General features: G+C 55.8%; 1 protein-coding gene across 1 annotated transcript in view; it reads left to right on the top strand.

The window, feature by feature from the left end:
- LOC103596111 (chromosome unknown open reading frame, human C9orf106) overlaps positions 1–19,541 on the top strand; it is a 129,248-nt gene that overhangs the window by 54,173 nt on the left and 55,534 nt on the right. The window contains 2 exon segments of the mRNA XM_008579683.1: positions 18,690–18,828; positions 19,212–19,369. Coding sequence (XP_008577905.1) covers positions 18,690–18,828; positions 19,212–19,369 — 297 coding nt within the window.

Consider the following 19,541-nt stretch of genomic DNA (forward strand, 5'->3'; position numbering starts at 1 on the left):
TAAAAAATAAAAAATAAAAAATAAATCAGGTGAGATTCTCGGCCCGGCTCTGCTGTGGGATGATGCAGAAGCGGTGAGTTATGCGATCGGAAGGGGTAAGTCAGGTGAGAACCTTCTACGGCCACACCTGCCCTGTTCCAGAGCCTGCGGATGGAAGGGAGGGAACCAGAGCCGATGAGATGGGAGCTCTGCACCGCGTCCTCGATTACACGCTTTCTTGGCATCATCTCATTTAATCCAGGTGAGAACCTTCTACGGCCACACCTGCCCTGTTCCAGAGCCTGCGGATGGAAGGGAGGGACCCAGAGCCGATGAGATGGGAGCTCTGCACCGCGTCCTCGATTACACGCTTTCTTGGCATCATCTCATTTAATCCAAAACGAAGCAGTGAACTGTTGGAGGTTGGGGTTTTCATCTCCACTCTGTGGGTAAGGACACTGAGCTCAGAGAGGTTAAGGGTCACTTGCTTAGGGTCACACAGTAATTGGGGCAGCAGGGTTTGAACCCAGGGTGTCCACTGCTGCTAGAGGCAGGTGGGGGACCAGCAGGCCGAGCTGATGGCTGGCTCTGCATTGCTGCCCACCTGATAATGGGCTCTTGGCTGAGGGGGTGTAGGGCATGGAGCTTTTCTTCCAGGATTCTGGGGAGATCAGAGGCCTCCATTCTCCTGACAGCCTAGGCTTGGCACCCTTCATAGTGACACCTCCTCCTGGGTGGCTCTTGTTCTTGGGAACCATCCCAGGCCTGATGATGGTGGACACCTGCATGTGCTGGTGTTACATCCTCCTGGTAGCACAGGGGCATGAGGGCACATGCCAGGCCTGGCTGATATGTGTCCATCCTGGGCTGGTACTCAGGGTCCCTGCCTCCTGCGACTCGCTGCTCCAGCCCTGGCCTTGTCTTTGTTCCTACCGCATTCTCACCCGCACTGCTCTGCCCAGGCTGCAGCCTCCTACCCAGGATGCCCTCCCCACTTCTCGCTTGTTCAAATATGGCTGCTGTTTCAGCATTCAGCTCAAGTCACGCCTTCCCCGGCAGCTCCTGCGAGCTTTCTCTCTTCAGAACTCCTGCAGCTGATAAACACAGTCTAGTCCCATATGGTTTCAAAAGTTGGCCTTTGGAGCATGCCTTTTAGAGTTGCGTGGACCTTCTAGAGCCTTCTAGATGCTCCCAGGGATGGGTCTACAGCAGTCTCATCACCAAATAGATTGTGAGCGTTCTGAGGACAGGGGCTCAGTCTTAAGCCCCTCTCTGCCTGGCACGGAGAAGACTGGTTCCCAGCCAATGGCCTGGAGTCCAACAGAGCCCACCCTGCCACTTTCTGGCTGTGTAATCAGTGTTTAGCACATAAAAAATGCTCAATCAATGGCAATAGTTGCTGTCATTTTCATGGCTATTATTTTTATTATTAAGATATTTCTAGAACTGTGTAGCTCAGTAGGGAAGGTGAGAGGGCCCAAAGTCCTCCTCCAGCAGGAAGCCCCCCTCCCACCCAGCCCCTGAAGGCCCTGCCCACCTTTGCCAGCTGGGGGTGGCCACTCACCTCACCGCAGCCTCCCCAACAAAGCTGCAGGCTCCTGTCAGAGTCGGGAGGAGGGGCGGGCTTTTAATTTTTTTTCCCCTTTCATAGCCTTGAGTTGACCCTCAGTGTGACATTGAAGGGGCCCCAGGGATACCGGGGTCAAGCAGAGGGGAGTAGACTCTTCCCTAATGGAGTCTGCCCAGAGCCCAGGCCTCCTGCAGCCTGATTAGATTTTATGATCCCAAAGGAGCCGCCCTGGATCTTTCCTCACCTCCAGACCTCGTCAGCACCAGGACCCATCCATTCCAGCCCCCGAATCTCAAACACAGCCTCTGCCGACAACCCATGGCCGTCCCCGCCCTGTCCCAGCCACTGAGCTCTCCCACCTGGCTGTGGCCAGCCTCCCTGCACCTCTCAACTCTCCTCTCCTGCCCACCCTCGCCCAATAGCTGGGGGTACCTTTCTAGAACACAAATCTGATTGTGTCCCCTGACCCCCAGGTGGTCTTCCACGACCTCCAGCTTCTTATGGAGTTAAATGGGGAGTATGTTTTCCTGGATCTGGAGGGGGTCCAAGAATCTGCATCTCACAAGTCCCCCCCTTTCAGGGGGACTGGGGCCCAGGTCCTGGCTCTACCCATGGCCTCACATTCTGGTGCAAAACTCTGAAGAGACAAGAATACAGATGTGAGCCTGGCCTTCCAGAGCACCGGGAAGGTATGCTTGTCAGAGAAGGAGACTAGGACAGCTCCTCAGCCAGCACCTTCCAGGCTGGACCTCTGACTTGTAACTGTTTAGACCGCTGGCACATGCACCTCCGTTTGTACTTGTGCCCCAGGACCCTCAAGGTGGAGCTTCTCGGACCTCAGCTCTTTAATCCCTCGTCTACAGGATAAGGTCCAGGGTGCTTAGCTGAGTAAGCGAAGCCCCTCAGGGCGGGGTGCCCTCCTTGGCCCCAGCTGACCCCTCCCTTCTCTACATTACCCTCCAGCACCCAGCTATGGTCTTTGAATGTTCTGGGCAGGTTCTCACCTCTGTGCCTACGTATGTGTTCCCTCTGCCTGGAACACTCTTTTCCCACTTTTTCCCTTGGGGAACTCCTATTCATCCCTCAAAACCCAATTTAGATTCCCTGATTCCTGAGGGTCCCTGTGTGTCCTCACCCCCTCTCTGAATGCACGTACTCTTGCTTGTTATAATCATCTTATTCGGTTGCTTCTCTGGAGGTAGTTTATCATTTTTCCGTGATGGTTTTAGAATCAGGAGATGTGGCTTTGCCTCCAGGGATCTGAACTTGGGTGTTGCTCACCCACCTGAGACCTTTTCCTCACTGATAAAATGGGGATTACAATATTACCCTCTGCATTGGGTTGTCAATGTTGGAGTGAAATCATACATGCGACGGGCTTAGCACAGAGTATGCTTAGTTATTTCTATGTCTCTCCTGTTGGCGGGTGAACTGTGTAAGGCCAGGGGAGGCATCTCCATCTTTGGATCCTTGGTGGTCCAGGATGGGGCCTCTCCCAGGGTGAACCCCAGGAGGATGGGTCTCCGGGTAGTGCGGGGTTCTGCTGTCCTGCGCCGCCCATGGAAACTGTCCCCACTTTGAGTGCTGCCGCTGGCTGTGTTGCAGGGAAAGAGTCTCTGTCTGGAGAGAAGCCAGTGGGGCCCACGGGGGTCGGGGCAGACACTCAGCCAGGAGAGAGGGGCTTTGACCTCCAGAACATAGTCTCCAGACGCTGTGGCCTGTCCGAGGGGTCCCGCCCCCATCCCATCCCCTGAGGAGCCTGCCAGAGTGGGAGGAGGGGGCAGGTGCCTGGGAGGCGTGAGGACTGGTCCCAGCTGCAGAGCTCCAGAGAGAATCTCTTGATCTCTGGGCTGCACGGGGAGGCGGAGGCAGCCGGGCCCTGGAGATGGTCTCCATGACAACCCCTGCCACTCACTCCCCATCTCGGATGTAAATTAGTTACAATTTTATTAGTGTGCAGAATTTCAAGAGGCCGGATTCTGCTTTGGAAAGCAAAAGGATGGTCGGGGGACAGACGAGAGTTTCCAAAGCTTCATGCCCCCGCAAGGACCCCAACCCCCAACGTGGGTCTGCAGAGGGGATGGCCCACACCTCGTTTGTCTGTGCACGGCCCTTTCCCTGTCCCATCTGGCCTCCACCCCACGGCAGCCTGGGAGAGCCCCCCAGCTGACAGGGTGGCAGCTGAGGGCCACGAGGGCAGTAGCTGGCCCAAGGCCACCCAGGCTCTGGCTCTCGGCTCCCTGCTCAGCCGCCTCCCAAGGTGGGTCAAAGTTCACAGATAGGCTGCCGTGCACCGGCCAGGCAGGGGACAGCATTGCCAGGGGTTTGGTGTTGGACAAACACCAGGCCCTGGGGGCCGAGAGTCAGCTCGTGAGGCTGCTGCCCTGCGGCCGCAGATTTTGCACCTGTCCCCTCTAGCGGGCGAAGCAGGCCCGTGATGCCCTGGTCCCAGCTTCCGGCATTCATGCTCTGAGTCACGTGCGCATATACACGCACACACACATTTTTTTCCCCAAGGAGGGGAAAAAAGGGACAGATTTGTCTTTTTCCTAAGGCTGTTGTTAAAATTAGTTGTGTCCCCCAAGGCACATCCCACCATCTCCCTCCACTACTAGAGCGAGCTCCGGGAAGGTAGGGCCCACAGTGTACTGGCCAGCAACGCTGCCAGAGCTCCTGATCAGTGCTGGCATCCTGGTGGGCACTGAGGTGGCACTGCAGTGCCGGGAGCGGTGGGGGCAGTGGTCTGGACAGGCTTCATCCGGGTGGGAATCCTCAGGCCAACAAAGGAGAGAACGGCATGCCCAGTGGAGGGAACAGCCCCAATAAAGGCATGACAGAGCCCAAGTGAGGGCGGGGTCCTGGGGGGTTGGGAGGATGGATGGAAGGATGGATGGATGAGGGATGGATGAGGGAATAGATGGGAGTGTGGGTGGACAGATTGAAGAGAGGTTGATGGGAAACTGAATGGGAGGATGGATGGGAGGATGGAGGGTGAATGGGAGAATGGTTGGGAGGAAGGCTTGGAGGATGGCAGGATGGGAGGGTGGACAGGAGGGTGGACGAGAGGATGGACAAGAGGACAGGCGGGAGGACGGACGGGAGGACGGATGGGAGGATGGACAAGAGGATGGACGGGAGGATGGACAAGAGGATGGATGGGAGGATGGACGAGAGGATGGACGGGAAGATGGATGGACAGTAGGATGGAGGGCGAATGGGAGAATGGTTGGGAGGAAGGCTGGGAGGATGGCAGGATGGGAGGGTGGACAGGAGGATGGACAGGCGGATGGATGAGAGGATGGACGGGAGGACGGACGGGAGGACGGATGGGAGGACGGATGGGAGGATGGACGGGAGGATGGACGGGAGGATGCACAGAGGAATGGATGAGAGGACAGATGGGAGGCTGTTTCACACAGGGGTTAGGTCTGGGTGCTAGGTGACACGTGCTGGGATTCAAATCCCAGCCTTTCCATTTAATAATAATGTACATTTTGTAACCCCTCTGAGCCTCAGTGTTCTTGGATGGGAGGATGGATGGGAGGATGGTCAGAGGAATGGTAAACTGGGGACTCTGATAGTGTGAAGCCCTGAGGACAGGGCCTGACCACCGTAAGGCTTAATAAATGCTCCCTCTGTTATTACATCCGTCTACTGAGCGCGGCCTTGGGGACCTGTGTTGAGCTGTCCTTGGGGCTCAGAGTCCACTGGTCAAGGTGATTGGGCCTGGATCCGGGCCCCTTGGGGTGGTCAGGAAAGGTCCCAGTGGGCGGCCTGAGTGGGGAGGGAGGACAGGAGATGGTAGGAGGGCCGTGGGTGGGGGTTGGGGCCTGGGATGCAGGTCGTCGGGGGCTCAGGCCAGGGTCAGGGTGTGGGCAGCCTTGGAGTGCACAGGTGGAAAAGACGAGGGTGCGGCCCAGCCCTGAGGCGTCCATGCTGCAGGGAGGAGGAAAGCCCAGAAAAGGTGGGGTCAACAGGCACAAGGGCCTCGGGGGTCAAGGGGGAAAAGGATGAAACGGGCCATTTGGATTTGTCCCTTGAAAGGCTCTCGGAGACCTCTGACGGCCCAGGTTCGGAGTGCATGCGGAGGGTGCACGTGAGGGCCCCACGAGGTGGCGGGGTGTGGCTCAGCCACCGAAGCTGCTCTTAGACAGGGTAGGGGCTGCCCCATGGTTCTCTTCCTTGCTTATTTGGAACCAGGACCTGCCCCATTCCCTCTCTAGACCTAAGTTCCCCTGGGTGCACCACGGGCTGGAAGATTCCTAAAGATGCTTCCAAACTGGGGGTTCTGTTAGATCCCAACAGTCCGTGCCACACCCAGGTGAACAGGAACCCTGGGATCTCCCGGGCTGGTAGGTGGCCATTGCCACTGCCTTTCCTGACGGGGATGGAGCCGGAGAGAGCTAAAGCACTAGGGTCTAATGCAGTGGAAGTGCCGATCTGTGATTTGACTGTGGCCCAGAGGCTGGCCAGACCTTGTGGCAAATAGGCCCTGGGTGATCCTGTCCTAGACTCCTCTGATCCCCTTCTTGAATTTCGGGGCCCCAGGGAGGGTGGCAGGCTCCCTGAGTTGCTCCTGAGCTCAGTTGCTGGCCCAGGTGTGTGCTAGCTTACCTGTGGGGTGAGGCCACTGCCTGGCTCCCCTCGGGTGGGGAATGAAGGCCTCTAGCTAGCGGGTCCCAACCCCCATGTTACAACTTGCCATATTTTGTGGCCCGAGGGCTGAGAATTCTAACAGGCAAGAGCAGGGATGGGACCGCCCACCCTGTTCCAGTCGTGTGTCTTACTAATTATGCCACACACTGGAAAACTTAATTAAATCGATGCTTGATGTGTAATTTCAACTAGTTTGGAAGTCGGAGGAAATCAAACAAACAGCCACACAGCCCTGCCAGCCCATGTCACCTTGACAAAACCCTACTGGGGCCTAGGTGCTGGGGTCCTGCCTGCTCGGCTGTGGTGAAAACGCCTCCTTTCCTCGGGTCCCCAGAGGAAACCCCTGCTACCTCAACATCTCAGTCTCAATGATGTGCGCGCGCGCGCGCGCACACACACACACCCTACACATACACACCACACACACGCACGCGCCTCCTTTCCTCGGGTCCCCAGAGGAAACCCCTGCTACCTCAACATCTCAGTCTCAATGACGTGCGCGCGCCACACACACACCCTACACATACACACCACACACACGCGCACGCACCACACACACGCACACACCGCACACACACACCACACACATGCACACACACACCACACACATGCACACACACCACACACATGCACATACACACATGCACATACACACCACACACATGCACATACACCACACACACACCCTACACATACACACCACACACACGCACACGCACCACACACACGCACACACCGCACACACACACCACACACATGCACACACACCACACACATGCACACACACACCACACACACGCACACACATACCACACGCACGCACACACCACACGCACGCACACACCACACACATGCACACACACATGCACATACACCACACACACACCCTACACACACACACCACACACATGCACACACACCACACACATGCACATACACACATGCACATACACACCACACACATGCACATACACCACACACACACCCTACACATACACACCACACACATGCACACACACCACACACATGCACATACACACATGCACATACACACCACACACATGCACATACACCACACACACACCCTACACATACACACCACACACATGCACACACACCACACACATGCACATACACACATGCACATACACACCACACACATGCACATACACCACACACACACCCTACACATACACACCACACACATGCACACACACCACACACATGCACATACACACATGCACATACACACCACACACATGCACATACACCACACACACACCCTACACATACACACCACACACACGCGCACGCACCACACACACGCACACACCGCACACACACACCACACACATGCACACACACCACACACACGCACACACATACCACACACGCGCACACACCACACACACGCACACACCACACACACGCACACACCACACACATGCACACACACATGCACACACACCACACACATGCACACACACACCACACACACGCACACACCACACACACGCACACACATACCACACACACGCACACACCACACACATGCACACACACATGCACATACACCACACACACACCCTACACATACACACCACACACATGCACACACACCACACACATGCACATACACACATGCACATACACCACATACACACCACACACATGCACACACACACCACACACATGCATATATACCACTCACATGCACACAAACCACCTGCACACAACACATGCACATACTACGCATAGCACACATATACATGCGCACACACATATACACATACCACACACCACACACATATATACCACTCACATGCACACAAACCACCTGCACACAACACATGCACATACTACGCATAGTACACATATACATGCGCACACACATATACACATACCACACACCACACAGACACACATACATACATACACACTGCATACCACACACACATAGGCACCAGAGACACCACACACATACATACATACACACTGCATACCACACACACATAGGCACCAGAGACACCACACACATACATACACAGACACCACACACATACACACATGCACACATACCACACACGCACACACACACACACATGCACAGGCACCACACACATATACACACAGTGCAACACACTACACTCACTACACACACAGTAGGAGCTGTAGGAGAGAACCAGGCAGCCAAGGGGGACTCGAAAAGTGGGAAGACCCAAAGAACCAGGGACTGGTTTTCTTTTACTGTGTTAAATGGTGATGGAGTCAGAGAGGGAAATATTTAAGGAAAGACCAGAAGCACTGAACTGAAGGCCCGCTTCTGCGGTTCCTGGAGCCCGCTTCTGAGTCTCTCTGGGACCCTCCTCCTCCTGCTCTTTGATCCTCTTTGAGGCATGCCCCTGCTCTATGTGAGGGACCTCAGCCGCAGGTGGTCATTGTCCCACAGGGGCCCAGACATGGTGGGCCGCTGATCCCACTGAATTGTGACTGCTGTGGAGAAGCTAAACGAGGTGGCACAAGGTGACAGGGACAGGTGGTCAGAGCGGGCCTGACATCGTGCTGGCTCTGGGCCAGGGCACCGGGCTTCACAAGCAGGCATCCCAGTTCAGGGTGGCCTGCCCGCAGCTCTGTCTCAGAGCGCAGGAGACCAAGGCGCACTGAGGTTAAGGGACACCTGAGTTCCTGGCACTCAGACCTCAACCCACCTGCTCCCTCAGCCCACCACGCCGTCCTGCCCCCACAAGGCCTCGGACAGTTCCTAGCACACGGTAGGAGCTCAGAATGAAAGGATTGGCCAGTGGAAGAAACGTGGCCTTGCTTTGCAGAGAGGTGAGGGGGTTTTCCAGTGTTATCTGACTGCAAGGCGGAGGGACGGCCCTACAGCCCAGGTGAGCCGCACTGAGCCGGCCTCTTCTTGAAGAGGGGTGAGGCCCCCAGCTGCGATGGATCCGAGGGGAGGTACCTCTTGCTTCCCACACACCTGGACCTTGGGCCGTCAGCCCCCCCACCGTCCCCCAGCCACGCAGACCTCACTAGCACTGGCTTAGGAGCAGGTGGGAGTGGCCCTGGCTACCTGCCAGGCTTGGGGTCAGCTGGGCCCAGGTCCACACTGCTCTGCTGCTTTCCACTCTTGGTCTAGCGGCTTCACCTTGTCTCCTAGCCTTGGTTTCCCTCTTGGGGTCCATGTCTCTGGGTTTTTGTGGGGCTGGATCCTTCTCAGCACCTGGGTTTTATGTCAAATGTCATCTCCTTGGAGACGCCTCCCTAACCACCCCCCCCCTTACCCTGCTATGTTCCCTCCCTTACTCAATTTATGGTTTTAGGGACATCTCTGTGCATGTGGGGTGGGCACCTTCCTGTCAGGTTCTCCCCTGTACCCCTAGGATCCAGCACCCGCCGGCCCAGAGAAGGTGCTCAGTAGAGCTGCCGAATGAATGAATGGATCTGTCCAATGGGAACAATAGGCGTCCCTCCCTTTCCAGAATGCTCTGAGTATTGAACTGACCAGCAACGTCAAGACCTCGCCTGGGCATGGGGCCCTTGTTACACCACTATCGGGTCTTCTCCAAAGAGCCAGACCCCAGCCCAGGCCCACCCTTCCAATGTCCTGACCAAAGGGTGGCAGTGGGGAATACTACTGGAGTAGGCCTGGCAGGAGCCCACCTGCTCAACCCTGACATCCTCTGCCGAGCTCCCCAGTGTCTGGGGCAAGCGGGTGGGAGCAGATCTGGCTTAGATGTTTGGTCCTGTGGAGGTCCGTGCCTCAGAGCCCCAGAGACATTGCCCTCCCCACATCCCTGTCCTGCCCCACCCCCCTCCCTTCCCCCCCATCTCCCCCTTCATCCCCAGCCCTGCCCTCCAGAGCTCTGCAGAGGTTTCCTCTTGCTGAGGCTTCTCTCTCCACTTCTTCCCTCCCCACCTCACCCTGTTCAAGGGAGGGGCCGCCAGGGGCTGGTGATTTGCGGTTCCCAAAGCAGTCATCTCTGCAGCTGCACATCTGGATCATTAGGAGGCTCTGGAACACCGAGGCTGCCTGAGCCGGACCTGCAGCCCCGCTCCCCAGCCCCCCTCCCTGCTCCCCCTCGAGCCTGTATTTTTAGCTCGCCGCTGTGCATTAGTGTGCAGGGGGGCTCCTGGTGAAGCCTGGATGAGGTTTTATCTGTTGTGACAGCCCCAAGGGCAGCTGGCAGACTTGTCCCTCTTAAGTTTGGAGTGCACTCCCCTCTTCCCAGGTCAGAGCCTCGGCTGGGCGGGGGGCGGGTCTGGGCTGGGTCTGGGGTCCGGGCTGTGCGTTCAGCCTGCGAGGGGCTTCCCTCCGCCTGTCCTCCCCACGCCACTCCCTCCTCCTCGGCCTCGGGCCTTTGTCTCTGGAAGCCCCACGCCTGCCGCCTGCGCCGGGCTCCCGCAGCCTCCCGCAGCCTCCCGCAGCCTCCCGCAGCGGGCCCTCCCTTCTCAGCTCCTTTAGTCCTTTCCTGGGCGGCTTCTCTCAAGGTTTCAATCCCTCTTGTTTGTTCCTTTCCAGCTCCCCCTTTTCTTTCTCCCCATTTTTCTTCTCTCCTGACACCCATCCTCCTCGCCTTTAGGGTAGAGAAAAATGCCCACAGTTAGAAAGTTGGGACCCTGGCCCCCTTGGCACCCCGTTTCTCTCTGCCCCTGGCAGCCTTCTTCTGGACAACAGGGTATAGCAATTGTGAGGGGATCCTGGGATTAAGGGGCTCCTGGAGCCTGTGTCTCCAAGGTTGACTTTCAGCCTTTCTGGGACCCCCTAGGGTCCAGCCTGGCCCTGGTGGGACCCCATGCTGCCTGGGCAAGAGCCCCAAACACATCCCTGCTCCCTCCCAGGGACGCTTTCCTCCCCTGTCCCTGCTCCAGAGTCCTCCTGACCCAAGATGGTCTGTGCTCCTCAGGTTTCTCCCCAGTGTACCTCCCTTTCCCTTCCACCATCTGGCACCAACCTGAACTTACCTTTTGTGAAAGGTAATTTAAAATGTGCCCTCGGCACTTTACAGTCTGCCCATCTCTGTTCATTGTCAGAACATCTGCCTAATGTGAACCCTATTTTATTATCCCTCCTGGGCTCAGAGAGGCCAAGCCCCTTGGCTAGAGTCACCCAGCCTGCCTGGATCTGACCCCCTGCAGCCCTGGGCCTTGCGTCCTCTGAGCAGTTACTCCCACACGAGGCTCATCACCTTCCAGGGGGCTCGGAGACCCAGAGAGGCAAAGTCCTCCACCTGAGGTCACACAGCCCCAGCTGGCACTGGGGTGAAGAGGGTTTAGGGCCAAAGGCGGGGAGCTTGCGGCTTAGGGGTTCCACCGTCCCCTTCTCAGTCTGGGCTCCTCATGCCAGTCCTTGCCCTAGTCAGTTGGGTGGGGTTGGGGGGCTGACTCAGGATGTCACGTGGAGAAAGTGCTGCCCGTATCCTGTACCTGAGCTGGCTTTGTCCTCCTAGGCCATCTAAGACCCCACCCCAGCCTTGGCACGCCCCAAGTCCTCCCCACGCTCAGCCCTCCCCCTACTCTGGGCTCAGCTCCCACCCCCTGCCCCCCACCCCTTTCTCCTTTGCCTTTCTCTCCCCATTCAGCTGTGCAGGCCTCTGCTCTCACGATCCTCTTGTCTCTCTGAGGGCCTCTCCCCGGCCATATTTCTCCCATATTTCTCCGTTTCCCCTTCTCTCTGTCTATTTCCGTCGCTGTCTCTCTCTGGCTCACCCAAGCCCTCTGCTCTGTCGGTGTGTCTCTCTCTCTTTCTCCCTTGCTCTCCTATCCCGCTGTTTCTGTCCACCCAACACACACGTGTACACACACACACACACACAGACACAGAGGCATGCACAGACACAGACACAGCATCACACGCACAACCCCCTGCATCTGGTCACTGCAGCAGCAAAGGCACTGAGGTGGCCTCAGGAGGAGGTGGAGGTAGGGACCCCATGTCCCCACCCCTGGGGGCACCTCTTAGGTGGGGTGGGGACCTGGCTTTGCCCCCAGATTGGCAGCCTGCCACGCGGGGAGGGGCAGGGGCTCAGAGGGAGGCCTAATGTGCGGAGCAGGAGCAAGAAGGTATTGAACAAAAACTCCGCTCCAGGGCCTGCCCGTGGGCTGCTGGGAGCACCTGCACCTCCGTGAGCAGGAGACAGGATGGGCTGGAAAGACCCTGAAACTTAATGGGGCATCCCACAGGGCACAGTCCCCGAAGTGCTGGCTACCCACTGCCCCAGCGCCAGCGGTGAAGCCGCCTCTCCCCGGGCTGGCTGCCTCCTCCTTCCTCCCGTCCCGTCCCGGTACCTCCGCCTGACTGCGCGTTGCTTCGTCATCTTCAGTCTCCCCCATCATCTTCGGTCTGCCCCAATCTGAATGTCAATGTCGGCTCCTTGAGGGAAGGAACTTGGTATTACTTCCTGCCGCGTCCCCAGCACTGGTTTGGGCGCCTGGTACGTTGAGGTATTTGCTAATAGCTGCCGGGGGAAGGGGCCAATGAGTGAATGACTCCTGGGGCGGCTGGGCTCACGGGCAGAGGACACCAGCTCGGCCTGGCCCTTGCCAGATGCGGGCCAGAGGGCGGTGCTGATCTGCTGGTCTCCTTGAAGGCCCTAGCCAGCCTGGGGGTGGGACATGCTTCAGGACACGGCCAAGGAGTCAGCCCTGGGTTCAAGTCCTGACACTTTGGGTAGAGGCGGGGGAAGAGCGGGGGGCAGGCCTTCTCACCCCGTTTGGGCCTGGGCCATCCCGTGCAGCAGCATCTTGTCTTGGCAGCTTTTCTCCTGATTTGTGATGGAGTCCTAACTGGCACTGGCATGTTTCCAGCTTGGGGGTTCCCGCTACTCCGTCCTTCGCGAGGCCTCGGGGTGCTGGCCTCGTGAGACCAGCGCTCCTGTCTCCCTGCTTGGGTTGCTTCCTCCTTCTGCCTCCCTCAGGCCTGGCTTGACTTCTCTTGGTGGCTGGTTTCTGTAGGTGCTCAGGACCCCAGCCGCTCCCTGGCGCTGCCTGCCTGTCACTGTCCCCTCCCCACTCTGTCACCACGAGATCCTTTTCAGATGCTGTTCCCTCTGCTGGGAATGCTGTTCCTCCTGCTCTTGGCATGGCTGCTCCTGAGACCTTTGCCCTCCTCCGAGGCAGCCCCAACCACTGTACTGGGTGTGCCCCGATTATTCTCTTGAAGAAGCATGCTGCCCCCTTCTCCTTTGCACTTGGTGTAATCCACGAGCATCTCACCATTATGTGTCTCTCTGCTCATCACTGGTCTGTCCCCTACTTAGAAAGTCAGCTCCGTGCAGGTCGGGCCTGGGTCTGACTTGCTGGCTGTTGCCTCCCCGGTGGCCTCATAGTGTACAACATGACAGAATCGCTGTGTGGCCAGAGGTTAGAGCAAGGCCCAGCATATAGAGCACACAACAGTGAATGAATGGGTGAAAGAACAGAATGAACGAAGGATTGAATGAATGAGCGGATGAGTTTTGGAATCAGACTGCCTGGGTTTGTACCCTTACTAGCTCTGACCCCTGGGCAAATTGCTGAAGCTCTCTGGGCCTCAGTTTCCTCATCTACACAATGGGGATAATAATCGAGCTCAACTTATAGGGTGGTTATGTGCATTAAATGATTTGGGGACAGTATCCCATATTCGTAATTGTGCAATATGTGAGTATCGCCGCGCTTCCCAAGCGGCGCACTATCCAGTGCGCCACCAGGCCGGCCCCCAAACCCCAACTCTTGATCCCCACCCCACCCCAGCTTCTCCTGCAGGCTTCCTCATCTCAGGAAATCTCTCCCACTGTTCATGACATTGGAGTTTCTTTGACTCTTTTCTTTCTCCTACATCCACATCTGACCCTTTCTCAAATCCTTATAGCTCTACTTAAAATATACCCTACATCCAGCCATCTTCATCGTCTCCTCTGCTGCTGTTACTGACCAGGCCTCTGCCATCTCTCCTCGGACTGTCCCAGTCCTACCTGTTCTCCCGGCCTCCCTCTGGCCCCTTCAGTCCATTCTCCGCTCAGAAACCAGAGAGATTGTTTAAAAGCACAAATCAACTCTTGGCTCATTCTTGCCCACCATGCTCCACTGACTTCAGGTGGCCTTAGAAACAGGACACCAGGCACCTCAGGGCCTTTGCACATGCTGCCCCTGCCCTGAACCTCTGCTCCCAGCTCCGCACAGGGCTCACTCCCTCACTTCACCCAGTCCCAGCTCGTGTGTCATCACCTCCCCAACCTCCCTTTCCAAACTCCGTCCCTTTCGTTCTCTGTCTAGCCCCTCACCCTGCTTTGGTTTCCTTTATAACTCGTCTTGCCCCTGGATCACAGTGTTGGTTTGTTTCTTTGTTCTTTGTCTCTCCTTCCCTAGAATGTGAGCCTCACAAAGGCTGGGACTCTGCTTTGCTGTCCACTGTCTCCTGGTGCAAAGAAGAATGCTTGGCAAGAGTATGTGCTTGTAAATACTGGGTAAATGAATGCCAGCTATTATTATTATCATTATTGCTCTGCAAAAGCTGCAGAAAGAGATCGAGAAGGGAGTTAACGTAATTGTGTCTAATAAGAAAAAAAGCCAACAACCAAGAGTGGCCTGACCCTGCTGTCTTCCGCTCAAGACCAAAGACCAGTGGGCTTTCTGTCAGCGGGCTCAGTCTTCCTGCTGCCATGGTTACAGGCGGCACGGTTCCGGAAGACAGGCAAGGCCAGGCTGACACTGCTGTTCTACCAGCTTCCTTGGGTAGCCCCAGGTCTTGGGGAGAAAGATCACATTCAAAAACAGGTGGCCACCCCCACCTTGTCTTATCTCCATTGTGCCCAAATGGAAAGAGAAAGGAAAGACTTGCTGTTGTTTAAAAAAAAAAAAAAAGAGGCCCACACTCACTCTGCACTTGTTGAGGAGCAGGCCAGGCCCTGGGCAACTCACAGACGTGCAAATCATGCTCCCTACCCTCAGGGAGATTTCTGGCAGCTGGGAGGGGCCGGAAGGTGAGCACTAACTTAGCTGTGTACAAAAATAGCAAGTGCTTGCATGTGACAGGGAAAAAGCAAGTGCAAAACCCGGGGGAGAAGGGGTCTTCTATCCAGCCCCCCACAACCTGCCCCTCCTTCCTTGCTGTCCACTCACTGTGACACACACACACCTGGCGTGATGCGGCCAGGCTCCCACTTCAGCAGCACGTGGAATGCCAGACTCAGCACCCACAAGCTGAGAAGTTCCCTCCGCAACCTCAGGCCCCAGCCTGAGGCCAGGGGAGGTTAGAGGGCTTGCTGTAGGCCTCACAGCTGGCAGATGGCAGAGCTTCCTGAAGGGTGTCTGGCTTCTCCTGTGGCACCAACTGGGCAGGGAGATCCTGGGATCATCTTTTAAATTTCTCTGCTCCTTCAGCTGACACTCCAACCCTGTTCTTCACTGCAGAGAACAGACTCCTGACCTCCACAGGGCCTGTAAACTGACCACGGTACCCAAAGTAGCACCTACAGGGTCTGGGGGTCCAGGGCTGAGGCCTATCACTGTCCCCATCACTGTCACTCTCACCTCCAGGCTGCAGTCATCACGATCATCACCCCCATCACCACCATCACCTGCATCATCACCACTGTCATGGGATGGATTGTGTCCTGCCAAAAAGATAGGCTTGAATCCTACCCCCCAGTGCTTCAGAGCATGACCTTCTTTGGAACTAGGGTATCTACAGAGGTAATCAAGTTAACATGAGTCATTATGGCGGGTTCTAACCCAATGCAACTGATGTCCTTATGAAACAGGGATATTTGGACCCAGAGACAGACACACATAGAGGGAAGACGTTGTGAAGACACAGGGAGAAGAAGGCCATGTGAAGAAAGGAACTAGAGGACTGAAGTGATGCATCTGTAAGCCAAGGAGTGCCTGAGGCTGTCAGAGCTAGGAGAGAGACTTGGAATGGATCCTTCCCTAGCATCTGCAGAGGGAGCGTGGCCCTGCATATACCTTGACTTTGAATTTCTGGCCTCCAGAACTTGGAGGCAGCTCTAGAAAATGACTACAACCACCATCAGCATCACCACCACCACCATCACCACCATCATCACCATCACCATTACCACCATCATGACCATCACCACCATCACCATCATCATCACCACCACCACCATCACCATCACCATCACCACCACCATCACCACCATCACCACCATCATCACCATCACCATTACCACCATCATGACCATCACCACCATCACCATCACCACCATCACCATCACCATCACCATCACCATCATCACCATCACCATCACCATCACCATCACCACCACCATCATCACCATCACCATCATCATCACCATCATCACCATCACCATCACCACCATCACCATCACCATCACCATCACCACCATCATCATCACCACCACCATCACCATCACCACCATCACCATCATCATCACCACCACCATCACCATCACCACCATCACCATCATCACCATCACCATCACCACCATCACCATCACCATCACCATCACCACCATCATCATCACCACCACCATCACCATCACCATCATCACCATCATCATCACCACCACCATCACCATCACCATCATCACCATCATCATCACCATCATCATCATCACAACCATCACCATCATCATTACCATCAGCACCATCACCCCATTATCATCCCCAACATCACCAACTGCATTAGTTTCCTATGACTATGTAACAAATTGCCACAAATTTGGTGGCTTACAACTACACAGATTATTCTCTCGCAGTTCTGAAATCAAGAGGCCAGAAATCTGAAATCAAGGTGTCAGCAGGGCTGTGCTCCCTTCCAAGGCTCTGGGAAGGATCCTTCCTGCCTCTTCCGGTTTCTGGTAGTTCCAGGTATTCCTTGGCTTGTGGCTGCATCACTTGAATCTCCATCTCAGTCCACACTGAGGCCTATGCTATGGCCTTCTCCTATTCTATCTCTTACAAGGACACTTGTGATGGCACTTAGGCCCCATCCGGGTAATCCAGGATGATTTCGTCTCCAGATCCTTAATGTAATCACATCTACAGAGACCCTTTTTCCAAATAAGGTCACATTCACAGGTTTTAGAGAGTAGGACGTGGACCTATCTTTTGGGGGGCCACCATTCAACCCACTACAACAACCAGCATCCCCACCACATCATTGCTGCCAACATCAGTTAAGTACTAGTTTCTGCCAGGCATTAGTTAATCCAGGTGCCCTACCTGCATCATGTCCTTTATTCTTTAAGATAGGCACTATTATTATCCCCAGTTAACACATAAAGGAACCAAGGCTTGGAGAGAAGAATTTGCTTGTCCAAGGTTTCACTTAGAAGTAGGGATTTGAACCCAGGTAGTCTGGCTTCCGTACTCCTACTAACCATGGTTATCTCGCCCCCAGCCCCCAAACTTGTGATCACACAGATAATTCGATAGAAGGAAGAGTGTGAATGGGAAGCAAGGTTCCTGGGTCCTGTCTAGGTTCTGCCACGAACCAGTGGTACATCTCAGACAGGTCTCTCCTCTCTGGGCCTCCGTTTGCCTTTCTGTAAAATAGGAAGGTGGGGGGTGGTTGGTCTGGACAATCTCCATGGTCTTCCTATCTCTGGAGTTCTGTGACGCTGGATGTCAACTGCCATCTCTCAGTCATAGTCAAACTGCCCAGGGGCATGACCCCCATATAATCTAAACCCTCTGAACCTGCTACCGGTTGCTAGAGATGAGTTTTGCTTGGAAGGTCAGCCTATTGGGTGAGTGCTGGTGACAGCCAGAGTGGAGGGGCTGGTTGGCTCGCCCACCTTTATCTCTGCTTGCCATATCACAGGGCTGGGGAGCTCTTTGTCTTTCACTCTATGCAGGACTGTGGGAGGGGAGAAGTGGACGGGGTCACCTTCTCTTCTTGGAACCCGAGACTTTTGGTTTATGCATTCAGAGAGGGCTCTGCAACTGAGAGCTGGTTGATGCTAGGAACAGAGCTGAAAATAACTATCTTGTTGTGACGCCCCACATCCAGAGGCCTTCTCCAGGAATTGGCCTGGGGTGCTAGACTCCAGAATGTCTGGAGAGGGGGTCTGGGGGCTGGAAAAGCCCTCCTCGTTGGTCATCTAAGGAGAATCATCTAAGGCCAAGAGGTGGGGAGAGACCCCAGTGACCAAATCCTAAGCCTCAGGTCGTTGGAAGGGAGAAAAACACATAAAACAGCATGAGAGGGTCTCTGAAAGTTGTTTCCAAAACCTGGGTTGTTCATTAGGAGTTGTTTGTAAGTGTAAATATTTTTTAAAAAATCTATTTGATAGTGTGAACTCCAGAGGCCTTTTTCCTCTGGCTTCCCTGTCCAGAGCAGGAACTGTTTACATTGGAGCTAATCATGTTCAAGAGAGAAGAGTTGGGTTAGGACAGAATTGCAAACTTTAATTAGCAGCAGCATGAGATCAAATCCCAGTAGGGTCTGGGGGATGAGGACATCCTTCAGGCCCATCTGATCCCAGTGGGCACCTCCCTGCAACCCCCCCAGCGCAGGGATCCAGAGGGGTGAGCAGGAGCCTGGCCAGGAAGAGTTAATCTCCCTTCGCCGGCCCCCAGCTGAGCCGCACCCGCTTCCAAGGCCCTCGTCCAACCGCTGGCTCACACCAGCCTCCACCGGCTTTGTCCTGGCAAGAGCCTTAGCAAACAAAACCTAGCTGTGTGACCTTGGGCCAACAGCTCTCCCTCTCAAGGTACAGGAGCCTAAGTGGGGAGGTTTGGGACAGTCGATGGCAGGACGCTAGGATGTTGGAAGCCACGACCCGGCGCGGGTGGGGGCATGCGACCCACCTCCCCGCGCCTGGGGTCACACGCCCCGCCAGCCCACCCTGGCACGGTTCAGGCAGGGCAGAGCATTTTCTGGTCTTTATCTGGTTTAGTTCTAAGTGCTTCGAACGGCAGCGGGGCTGTTCCATCACAGTCCCCAGGAAATCGGTCCACGTAGGACGGAGCCTTCCCGGGAATGAAGTCATCTGCTCCTTTTTTATTTTTTCTTGCCTTTCTCCTTCCACAGAGTCACCGGGCCTTTGCGGTGCCTCCCCGCGCAAGCTCGCCCCGCCGAGGGGACCGGCCCAGCCGGCCCGGGGAAGAAGCGAGGAGCAGGACCCCCGGGGGCGCGGGCTGTCGGGGCGCCCCCTCCCCGAACCCGCGACTTCCCGGGACAGCTCTAAGGTGAGCTCCCGGGAGGCCGCCCGCGCTCCGGCACGGCCCGCTCGCCGAACAATAACAGTAAATAACGCTCCCTTGTCAACGTAATAAAAACGGAAACGGTTACAATGTTTTTTAATAAGCGTCCCCCATCAATCTCCCTCCCTCCGTGGGCACCGGGGGGGAGGGGGAAGGG

The sequence above is a fragment of the Galeopterus variegatus genome, unplaced genomic scaffold, assembly GCF_000696425.1.
Source record: "Galeopterus variegatus unplaced genomic scaffold, G_variegatus-3.0.2 Scaffold80, whole genome shotgun sequence".
Classification (NCBI taxonomy): Eukaryota; Metazoa; Chordata; class Mammalia; order Dermoptera; family Cynocephalidae; genus Galeopterus; species Galeopterus variegatus.